Raw genomic sequence first — 11,677 nt, 5'->3', positions numbered from 1 at the left:
TTTTTTTTATTATTTTTTATTTTTTATTATTATATAAAAATTTTTTTTTTTTTTTTTTTTTTTACAAGTCCACATCAAATAGTGTGGGATGCATTCGTATTCACACTGGTAGCCTCAATTAAAAGTCAGTACAACCAACTGGCTTCAGAAGCCAATAAACAGAGAACAGTTAGAGTTACGTCATTTCAAAATTTTTACAGGTGTTCAGTTTCTGGTTCTCTAATGTTGTTTTAGGGGTGGGGTGTTCATTCATCCCACCCGTTTAGTCCGCTTTAATCCAACTCCAGTCCATTTCTCTGGTTCATTTGGGAGGTGTGAACGCCTAATCAAACTCAGATGTGGACCAAACTCTTTCCGCATACAAACTTATCGCTCAGCACGGTTGAAATAAACTCTGGCGTGGTTTGTGAACGCCTACTGGACGGGAGACGGCACCAAAAGCAGGAAGTGGACTATAGCACAGGGCATTCTGGGTGAATACAACCAAAACAAATGTGTGTACATAGCGCTAGCGGAAGAAATGGATTGTGGTCATTTGAGAAAGAAAAAAGAGAAATCCTACAATTTAATTTTTGTTTGCATTTCGTGAAGAAGGATGTTCCACTCAGTTCTTCTTCAGAAATGTTCATGTCGTTTCCTTCATTGGTTCTTGTTGCAGCGCCCCCACAGGCTACTGGACGGTCAGGTGTGAAAACGCCCTTAGGGAACATTAGAGAACAAAGAGCAGCTGTTACTTTTATGCTGGGTTTTACCACAGGTAGTGGAAAAACTTTGCCTTTTGAGGCCATAAGAACTACTGCCACCTGCTGGTGGGAGGTAGCACTTACTGAAACACAATGTTTTCAGTTTGACCATTTTTTGAGAAATATTTTCAACAAACTTACCACTATGCGTTCACACAAATAATATGCAGGTACTTGTTGAATTTATCTGAATTCCCACTTTTGCAGAATCACAAAAAACTAAAGACCTCACAGAGCTCCGTTTAGTTTTACTACACTTCAGCATTTTCTTTTGAATCTGTGACAGAGTTTGGACTTGGGACTCAGAGACTTTAGGATAACACATGCATGTCAATTTTGTATGCAGAGGGGATGGTTGAGGTCGGGGTAAATAAAATTGCCCTTTCCCCAGGCTTAACCCACCTTGAATCATGGTCTCTGATTGGTTGGCCGTCCTGCGCCCCAGACTGATCACGTATTTAGTGGTGCAGGCGGATTGAGGAGGAGTTGGCAGGAAAGACCCAACCCTGGCAGCAGAAGGACTGAAATGGATTAATGTAGTGCTGATCAGCAGAGGTGGCTGCTACACTGGCTCCAGACAGTAACTCCATGCGGTGTGTGTGCATTTTTCTAAGTGTGTGTGTGTGTAGTGTGAAAATGCTAGCACTGCACTTTGTTTGCTTTGTGTCTTTGATGGCTTTGCATTTTTTAAATTTTCTAAATGGCAGGGCTGATTTTAGTCTAGATGAAGGCAGGGGGGTTGTTGACCACACAGGGAAGGAGACACAGATATGAACAAGCAGTCAATTAGGAGCAGGTATTTAGTTGCCATTAGCCCATCGCACTGCTCCCTTAACATGCTGAGTAGCAGCTGTCACAGTGCTTAGCTCCATATGGTTAAAAAGTGCTGAGGCGTCTGGAATCTGTCTGCTTAGAAAGCCCAAAAGATGCAGTCCTGACCTGGACCAATCAGTAGCTTTTTAACCCTGTATTCTCAGTCTTAAAAGAACTGGTGAGTATTTTCTTCTGGGGCTGAAATATGAAAATATAGAACATAAAAACACTCCAGGAGACTGATTGCACAAGTCTGCACACCCTTAAGTGAATGTTTTGCTGATTTAATGAACTGTAGTCAATGTTCTGCTCTCCCTGAAGGTTTGTTCTGACATACTCTATGGATAGTTTGCAGAGGAGCATCACTGTTATAAGGTATCAGTCAAGAGAAGGGTACAGCATATTCTTGCTGTCTGAGACATACACTGTACCTAAAAATGGAATTGCGCTATTATTGTAAATTCACATTCTTTGGTAATTTATCAGTATATTTCTACATGAAAATATTAGCGGTTTGGTTATGGAGATTTATGATGACAGCAGTGACCATGGCACAGTGAAGTCAGCCAACTTTAGTTACAGAAAATACAGGATAATTAAGTTTGAAATGGAACAAAATGGCTGCTAAGAACCTGATGCAATGCTGACGGATTTGCAAGAATATGTGTGTAGTGCGTACTAGTGTGTTTCTTTATGACAGTTTTGATGACACCAATGTAAGACAGGTGTGTACACGTTTTGAATGAACAGCATATCTTAGTACTGGAAAAAACTACAAATTTTTCAGAATTATTCCACATTTACCCACTGACATTTGGGTATTTAGTACCTTTTCCAACATAGAACACTTATCCTTTATTTCAGGTTTTTGATCAAAACTCACACCGATTGGTAAATAAGTCCACAACAATAAGGGTCAAGCTGAGGTGATTCTGAAGACTAAACCAGCAGAGAGAGCCGGGGCAGATTGTCCATTGTTCCCTGGAACCAGCAGAATGTTCTCATTTTCCCATGACACGCGCTCCCGGCCTGAAGTTTTTCACTTTGAACATGGATGTGAATGAACGCATTGATATCAGTGACGCAACAGAGTTGGATGCTGTATGTTGACAGCATGCTCTGATGTTTATGGATGAGGTTCTGGGAATGAACACAATGGACTGAATGGATGTTGTGGTGATGAAAGGGCAGCAGACTGGTGGATGAAAGGTCAACCCTGTCAGCTCTGAAGGTATTGCTGGTGTTTCTGTAATTATTATAAGAACTGATTTTTTGGAAATCACTTTTTAAAAATATTTCCAATCATACCACAGATTTTTCCTTTCACCTCCAATGTGAGTGTAAAATCTTTCTAGTGAAGACTTAGTGTCTAAGTAACATGGACTGGTATACAAATTATAAGGCTAAAAAGGGTTAAGGAAGGTATTTGCCCTTTAACAGATTAAAAAAGACTTAAAAATATGGGAAACAACTGTCATTGTAAAACAACTATAAGCTCCGAAGACTAAATATGCACTTTATCAAATATGATTGTATTTATATTAAAGAAATTTTAGCTATGCTGACCAACTGGAGCCAATATGAAACAGTTGTTTACACTTCTCAGCCTGGAAGGGGTTGAAAAGCCAGTTTGAAAGCTTTGGGACTCTAGTAAACCAGAGTCAGAGCCATACAGGGGCCATTGATGTTAAAAACATGTATGGATAATAAACGTTTCAATTATTGGACTGGCCTAACAACATCACTCCAGTAGGAGTGATGTCAAATTTGATTGGATTGGACAATAGCACAGCAATGATTTATCCTGGAATTCATAAAAGACAAACACCTAAACCACAACAGGGCTCGCTTTACTCAGTTAATGTCAGTGTTCATGATTCAGCAGCAAGAATAGTATCATGGGACAGTTCCAAGTCTAAAATCACTAGTGACTCAAAAGAACACCCTGTCCCATTGCGCATATGCTAAAAAAACATCTGATGATCTTTGGGGACATATTCAGGGGACTGACGAGACAAAAGTGGGATTCTTTAGAAGGTTCTGTCCTGTCGGGTTGTGTACAACTGAAACATCCATCCATTTTCAATACCTGCTCAACAATCCAGGGTTGCACTGCGTACACCATGAACAGTACACCAGTCTATCACGAAGCAACAGATCGACTCACAGCACCAACAGCCATAGACAACATGTATGGTTAAGCATGCAGAATCCACACAAAGAAGAAGCCAGGATCTTCTTTCACCAGGGGAGCAGTGCCATGAACTGCACCACCACAAAGTTCCCAAACTAAAAAGATTTATGAGAAACAGCATCATACATGCAGTCAAACATGGTGGCAGAACCTGGAATACCTGCAGCAAATCCTAAAACAGAATGTCCGACCCTCAGTTTACGACTATGAAAGGCACTTTGGTTAACTGACTCAGGCTATGTACATATGTACATTACATGACACTTTTTACCAGTAGACCACTTTCTACTAGTGTAGTTCAGGTTGTATGATCCATTTGTTTCAGAAAGTATTACACTTTTTAAACCACACAGCTTTACCGTGTGGAGCAGCTTTTACCATCTTTAGTTTGAGAGTTAAAACTTAAAAAAAGCTACGAAACGTTGCACTAAGTTTCTCTCGAGTGGAAGATCTGTGCCTTTCGTGTTCCAGGTAGTGTTACACATGCATGACTCAGTCTGTCTGTGATGTTGAACCCAGAGGTGTGTGTCATTCCACCAAATCTAGGAAGCTGACAACTTCCAAGGAGAGGTGAGAGGGCATTCTGTGGAGGCAAAGCAACAACTACAGCTTACACTGGGGGATGAATCATCAGCTGTGACAAAAAGCCCATAAACTCTGTGCTGGTTGAGTCTCAGGATGAGTCAGTGAGTTTCATTATGAGGAATTCTATGATGGCAGAGGCTTCAGGATATAACTATAACTTAACACCCTTCAGTTTTTACCTTGTGTAGCCACTTTAAGACAAATCAGGACGAAAGAGTGACGTTAGTAACTTTGACACTAATGTCTTCAACTACCATCCGAACAGAGAAAGCAGATGTCAGATTATCCTACCAAAGCAAGATGAAAATAATTTATATTCTAAACCAACTGATCTGATGTTTCTTGTTCTCCTCTCAGCTCCTGTGCACGGTGGTGGCTGACATCTCAGCCCGAGCTTTGACCACATCCACCGCAGACGACCAGCCCCTCCTCTCTCCACGCCACTATCAGCACACAGACCGGGACTCTGGCACCCAGCTGGTCTGTGACAAGTGCCCAGCAGGCACCTACGTCTCCGTCCACTGCTCTCCGACAACAGTGAGGGAGTGCAGCCCCTGCCCCAGTGGCACCTTCACACGGGGCGAGAACGGCGTCCAGCAATGCCACCGCTGTCGGGCTCCGTGTCCCGCAGGCTTCATCGAGAAGGCGCCGTGCATGGCCACCCAGGACCGAGTCTGCACCTGTCCGCCCAACACATTCCTGTTGAAGAGCGGTGGTCTGGAGTGCAAGCCCCACTCCCTGTGCCCACCCGGGACCCGGGTGAAAAGGCGCGGCAACGAAAAGGAAGACGTTCTCTGCAAGCCGTGCACGAAGGGCACGTTTTCTCAGGTGGAATCCAGCGCCATGAGTTGCAGAAATCACACAGACTGCAAAGCTCTGGCAAGGCTGCTGTTGACACCAGGGACAAGACAAACGGATAACGTGTGTGGACCCCCTTCTGCCACTTTGTCATCTGTCCCCCCGACCACTCCACTGGGGCCTGCACAGGCTGTGTTTGTTCAGGAGACGATGATGTCATCGGTCTCCCCATCATTGAATGGGCATGAACGTAAAGGTGAGGCGGCCATCATGCACTTCTCTTTTGTTGAGAAGAATTCCTATTCAGATTAACTTCCTGTTTTTTTTTGTTGTTGTTTTTTTGTTTTTTTTGTCTCAGTAAAATCAAATCCCTAGAGGAGAAATGACATGAAACATAAGTGACTGCATTTGCTAAGAAAACTTGTTTGAAGAATTAAAAGTGTGGAAGTTTTAAGGTTCACTTACCACTAAGAAAATGACCACAAACAGTGGAGTGTTTTAGTTCAAAGCCTATTTATGTTAAAATGGCCCAGTCAAAGTCTAAACCTGAAAATGAAAAACTGCAACGAGACTTGGAAATAGACTCTTGCGTATTCTCTACATAATCGTTGGCTGACATGAAGCTATTTTGAAAAGAAAAACCTTCCGTGTCCAAATGTGAACCAGTAGCGACATTCCAGCAAGTGCCGACAGCTGTTGCTGGAGTTAAAGCTGACTTTACAAAGTCTTGACTTAGGAAGGGCTTCATAAAAATGTATGTCACATTTTTGTTAGTAAAAAAAAGCTTAATACTATAATACTATGTGTGAGCTAATTTGCTATTACATAAAATCCCAGCAAAGCACATTGAGGCCTGTTGTTGCACATGAAGAAATGTGGAAACATTTTGAAAACTGTTACATGGCTGCAGGTTATGTATTTTTTTGAAGTGCTGCATCCTCATTGCACAAATGCCCCCCCCCACCCCTCCACTGTCTCATCCAGGCTAGAATTCTCATAGGTGGGATATCTGTTGGCACGGAAACAGCAGGCTGCCCCTGTATGCCAGGAATGATTGCATTTTCAAGGGGACTCAAGGTTGTTTCTGTCCTCTTGTTTCATCTTTCTTCTTTTCTTTTTCTCCTGTTGGTAGAGAAAAAACCCTCGGTAGTTCCCCTACATTTTCCCGTTGGTTTGCCGGACTCGTCATGTCCTTACCCGTTCTTACGTCATGCTCGTCTGAGCCAGCCAAGCAGTCATTTCTCAGAATCAACCATCCATAACTAGCATACCTCTCCTCCACTAAACCCCCCACAGCCATAATACTGTCACTGCTGTTTGTGTTGGCAGGGGATCGATGGCCTTTGAGCCAGTTAATTTGACACCGTCTGAGCTGTTAGAACCATGGGGGGGGATTGGTGGGGGCTGTTAGCTTACACCTGCTATTTACCGATGGTAGAGGAGGGGGTGGGTGGTCACCCTCATTCAGAAAGGAGAGGAAGATTAGATTGAGTTGTAAAGTTTCTGTAGAGGAAGTCAGTTTGTTCCTTTTTTTTTCTATAACTCAGATAATTGGAGGTTACATCACACATCTCCTAGCAACCAGAAATGTTCAGCAGAGATGTTACATTGATTGTTATATCCACCTTACACAGTGTGGGCTGCAGGCTTTTCCAGGCCCTTTAAGCCAGAGCCGAGACTTTAACTTGGTGATTTCAATTCATTAAATACATGGAATTTAACACGGAAAATTTTTTAAATGCAATTTGGTCGTTTACGTACAAAAGCCCAGAGGAGGAACCTTTGTATTGTGTTTCTGGTACGCCTGTAAATCTAACGCACAAGCAACATTTGCAAACAACACTGACGGACGACAAAGCTGCTTCTCTTGGCCTTCTGGAGGTTAACAATATTTTCAAAAAACAATCTGATTGGACTCTGGAAATGTTGTGCTAAAAACAATTAGCTTATCAGTGAATCTTTTGTAGCTTAAAATAGTGTTAGAACAAGTAAAAGTCGAAACATGATTGGTGCCTCCAACGTCCTGTCTGTCTAAATAATCAGCTCCAGTAACATTAAAAAAACCAAAGTATGCAGTTGATTTTTCAGTATTAAAGTTTAATACTGAAAAATCAACTGTAATTTTCATAGTGGCAGATTAAAGAAAAGTAAGAAAGAAAAAGATATGCGCTTTGGCCGCTCCAAATTAAATTGTTGATGAGATTTGTTTGTTCAACCCATCATAGATGAATTTATTAGATTGATTTACTGCTTAAATATATATCCAAGCTGATCTTTTTACACTATAGAATGATTATGCAACTAACTTCCATAACTTTTAAAAACTTGCATTAGATGCATTTTAAATGAATTTTCTCTAGTCCACTTGGAGTCAAACTGTTATATACATGACACTTTCAGTCACATTTAGACATATGTACATGCTCAGCATGTACGCTTCTGCCTGTCAACTATAAATGCCCGCAGCATAACAAATAACTCATGATAATAATAATAGCAATACATCAATACCAAGCCAAAGGTATTTTTTATTGACATATTTATGTGGTTAGCCCTGAAAACTAATTGGATTACTGTCAGTAGACTCAATTTGGACTAAAAGCTCTTAGCTTTGTCCTTTGAGACTCATAAATCTGGAGCCAAGCAGTTGTCCAATAAATAGAAATTACTTAGTTTTACACTGCTGGCACAATTAATGCAAAGTTCTCCATTATGGGACATCTGCCACACTGGTTTTCACTTCAACTTCTTTTGATTGAGTTGATACTTTTTTTCTTACAGTTTTTGGTTAGGAAGATAATCAAGCCACATAACCTGTCATACATTTGACAGCTACATATTCAGAAGCGTGTATGTATAAAGCCAAAGACTCTGAAATGCCCCAACACCTTCTGTTTCCCTGTGTTTGTCACTGAGCGCTTTCTCTCCCTGCTTTAGAGTTCTGGTCAAAATGTCACTTTTAATTTATGGATTAGAGTCACACCTGGGCAATGTTCTGCTGATGAGAGGATAAATAGGATTATTACACATCTGAATGACAATTTAGAGATTATGCAACTCAGCTCCCATCATCATTAGGGGTGCTGAAGCACAGAAAGCAGCAGGGAGGTGCTGGAGATTGCATCGATAATCAATGGCAGGAAGTGACGCACTGACATTGACAAACCACTTTTTCTTTTCCATGCCTGGAGAACACTAACTCTGCAGCTGTTGTTAGTGTTGGGTGCAACACACCACCCTAACTGCCCCTCACCTAACTGATGAGTCCAGCACTGACTGTGAAGTGTCGGTCAGGACGACTTTTCAAACTGTTCCTTCGGCTGAGTCGAATCCTGATTAGGTGTCCCCTGGCTTCAATTTAATCAACAAGCAGACTGTGGTGTGAGCAATTTTGGACTTCATCTGCTGTGTGATTACCAGCCGGGGCACATTGGGGCTGGAGCAAAGCAGTGGGAGCAGACAGAGATTAAGGGTCCTTGCAGTCCAGGGAACCCAGCTGCAGCTTGATGGTTCATATTTTGTGTGACGCGTGTGTTTTGTTGTCTCCAAATTTAACTTCTGGGGACAAGCTAATTGGCATTACAGTTATCTTTTTCTTTTTTTTAGTTTTTTACTCTGCAGTGATGGTACAAATTTGAAATCATTCTCTTGCAAAGCCTGAAATGTACACTCAGTAGCCACAGGGTATCATCCTGCCGCACTAAAGGAACTCAATGCATTGATGCACCTCAATTCGAACATCAGAACGAAAAAAAAAGAGGTTTCAATTGACTCAATGTGGCATAGTTTCCTGCTTTGAGGAGACGATGAGCAAAATTTGTTTAAATAGCAGAAAGACAGCAGTAGTTTAAATGACCACTATTGAAACCAAGCTATGTGGAACCATCTCTGAACATACAATATGTAGACCTTTTGAAGCAAGTTGCAACTTGCACCGGTTAATTTTAGGAGCTTGGGGCAAAAAAATAATAATCAGGCTTCCCAAAACTGGACAACAGGAGATTGGAAAAAGTTCTTCTTTCTCAATTGTTGCTAAGGGTTGCTTTATACCAATCAAACGTCACTTAAGCACAACACCCTACCTGAGTATTTTTATTAACCTGTAGAGTGACACCTTTTCCTGATTAAGTATCAGATATTTCTCCATAGCAGTGGTCTCAAACTCCAGTCCTCAAGGGCTGGTGTCCTGCAACCTCTAGATGTCTCTCTTCTTTTAAGTTTTATTTGTGGTTGACAAAGTTACTTAAGTGCATATACTGCCACTTACTGGACTGGAGTGAAGATGTTCTACACACTGGAATTAAATGGCTGAACTGTGTCACTAGCATGAAGCCAAGCTCTACAGAGCTCTGCTAATGAGCTAATATTGATACCAGCTGGGCTGAAAAGTTGAAAGACACAACTTTTGGAGTTTGAGACCACTGCTCTACAGTCATGTCAGCTAATTGATATCCTCAAAAAATCTAATTAAATTCACTCAATTGGACATATGCTTAACCTAGTCTATTAAAACATAAGATATCGCTATGGAACCCTGATCCATGCGAGCAATCGATGATAACCAAGAGTAAGTTCTATCCAGCACCAGCAGTCTTCCCCTATTGATTGTTTCATTTTTTTTGGGTTACTTTTTTATAAAATATGGCGCTAACCATCTCAACACCTCAGAAGTAGTAGGCTCTTCCTAAGTAAATGCTGCACACAGATAAAGGAGAAAAGAAGCTACCACTGGTTACCATGCTAGTATCCCAGATTGTTTGCTTGGATGAGGATTTCCTCCTGTAATACCTTCTGTTTTCATGATCAGGGCGAGCATATTTCAAATTGAGTGAATTTAATTCCCTATTTCTGTGTCTCTGTTGCTTCTTATCTCTTGTGTACCAGCTCTGTGTTCCTTTTCCTCATCTTATTACTATATCTTTGTCTCCATCAAATCCATTGTCAAACATCACAGATCCCTTGAGCCAGTCAGCAGCCATTCAACTGAGGAAAACTGTAGGCGGGGAAGACGGAGGAGTGGAGTTAATGCTTACCCATTCTGGCGTCCCCACCCCACCAAATCAGGAAGCGTCATGGACTCCCTTGTCAGTGGCTCGAAAGCAAGCCATGGATCTCAAGCAAGAATTGGGCAAGTCTGATGCTGATCCTGAGCCTGGGGCAAATAAACCAAGAATGGAGGGTCCAGTAGGCCCAGAAGTAGTTAGGGTTGGAACAAGCATCAGTAACGTGGTTAACTCGGGGAATGCGGGTGAAGCCTCCAACTACTACAGGCCCAACCGCAGAGGGTCACCAAGGCCGACCATGCACGATCATTTTGACATCAACGAGCACCTGCCCTGGATGATAGTTCTGTTGCTCCTGCTGGTGCTGGTCGTGATCGTGGTGTGCAGCGTCAAGAGGAGCTCTCGGGTGCTGAAGAAGGGCCCCATGCAGGACCCAAGCAGCATCATGGAGAAGGCAATTCACAAGAAGACATCTGGGACTCCAACACAGGTCAGAGAGAAGTGGATCTACTACTACTCCAATGGCCAAGGTAAGCTTGTGACTTCTTCTTTGAGTTTTAGCATTTAGCCTACTGCTTTAACTCTGATGGGTTACTTTTTAGCCATGTATAAATATCTATGTATATGTGTGCCAAACACGGAACAGGTACAAGTAGTTCCCTTTCACATAGTTGGTGCTGATGATGGATAGGAACATGTCTAACAAGTATCAACCACTCCATAGTTGGGACGTTCTCGGAATCTCACCAGTGATGCCTTAATCTGCTTCACAGTTTTAGCTTTCATGAATAAATATTGAATTCTTGCGGCACACTCGCGGTTCCACTCAAGGGTCACGACATGCATCTGCTGATGTGGAACCATCTGTTGATGTGTTTGAACTGCTGTTAGCTTCTAATCCAATCAATTGTACCCCTGAGCACATGTTGTGCAGGGCGGTGGTTACACAAATGAGGACATGACCCTGTTGTACCACCCTTCTGTTGCTGTCCTCTCTCAATGTCTACACGCAGGTTCACTTCCAGATCTCAGTTCTCAAATTTCACCTTAGCATGAACTTTCTTTTCTGCTTCCGTCACCTTCATATCGGTCCTCTTACTCTTTTCTTTTATAAAGAGGTGACCCAAAACTAAGGGACACCTCTCGGTTAATACACTCAGGTTTCCCCTTTGAAAGTTAGTGTGTATGGATGTGTGCGTGTGTGTGTAAGTGTTTGTTGTAGAGATGAAGCTGAGCCACCCGCCTCTCTCACATTGTGCTCCCTCAGTGACAGCCCACAGAGAACTGGAATAATCTGGTTTCAGCTGAACCAGGGTAGTTGTTTGGTTGGCAAGGCACATTATTGGGTCGATCGGGTCTCTTACGGGACAACAAAGAGATATATGGAGAGAAAGCAATGAGGAGAGTACACCAAACAGTACGGTGGCGTGTGTCAGTGTGAGTGTTATTGATGTATGTCAATGAAATTATGTTTCCTTGCTGTAGTTTTGCTTTGCAAGAAGATGTATAAAATTTGAAAAAAAAAAAAAAGACCCAACCAA

At 42.1% G+C, this 11,677-nt stretch overlaps 1 protein-coding gene across 1 annotated transcript; it reads left to right on the top strand.

Annotated features, from left to right (window-relative positions):
• Positions 1-4,671: 4,671 nt before the first annotated feature.
• On the top strand, positions 4,672-10,666 carry LOC106943481 (tumor necrosis factor receptor superfamily member 21-like; the record flags this gene model as incomplete). The annotated part of the gene is made up of 2 exons (XM_015026790.1): positions 4,672-5,389; positions 10,088-10,666. Coding segments are annotated over 2 exons (1,297 nt in total), but the record flags the coding sequence as incomplete, so codon positions are not given.
• Positions 10,667-11,677: the final 1,011 nt, after the last annotated feature.

The sequence above is a fragment of the Poecilia latipinna genome, unplaced genomic scaffold (assembly GCF_001443285.1).
Source record: "Poecilia latipinna isolate Pla-1442-1.1 unplaced genomic scaffold, P_latipinna-1.0 Scaffold5355, whole genome shotgun sequence".
Taxonomy (NCBI): Eukaryota; Metazoa; Chordata; class Actinopteri; order Cyprinodontiformes; family Poeciliidae; genus Poecilia; species Poecilia latipinna.
The sequence above is the reverse complement of the archived record's forward strand: the minus strand, read 5'-3'. Positions and strand labels throughout refer to the sequence as shown.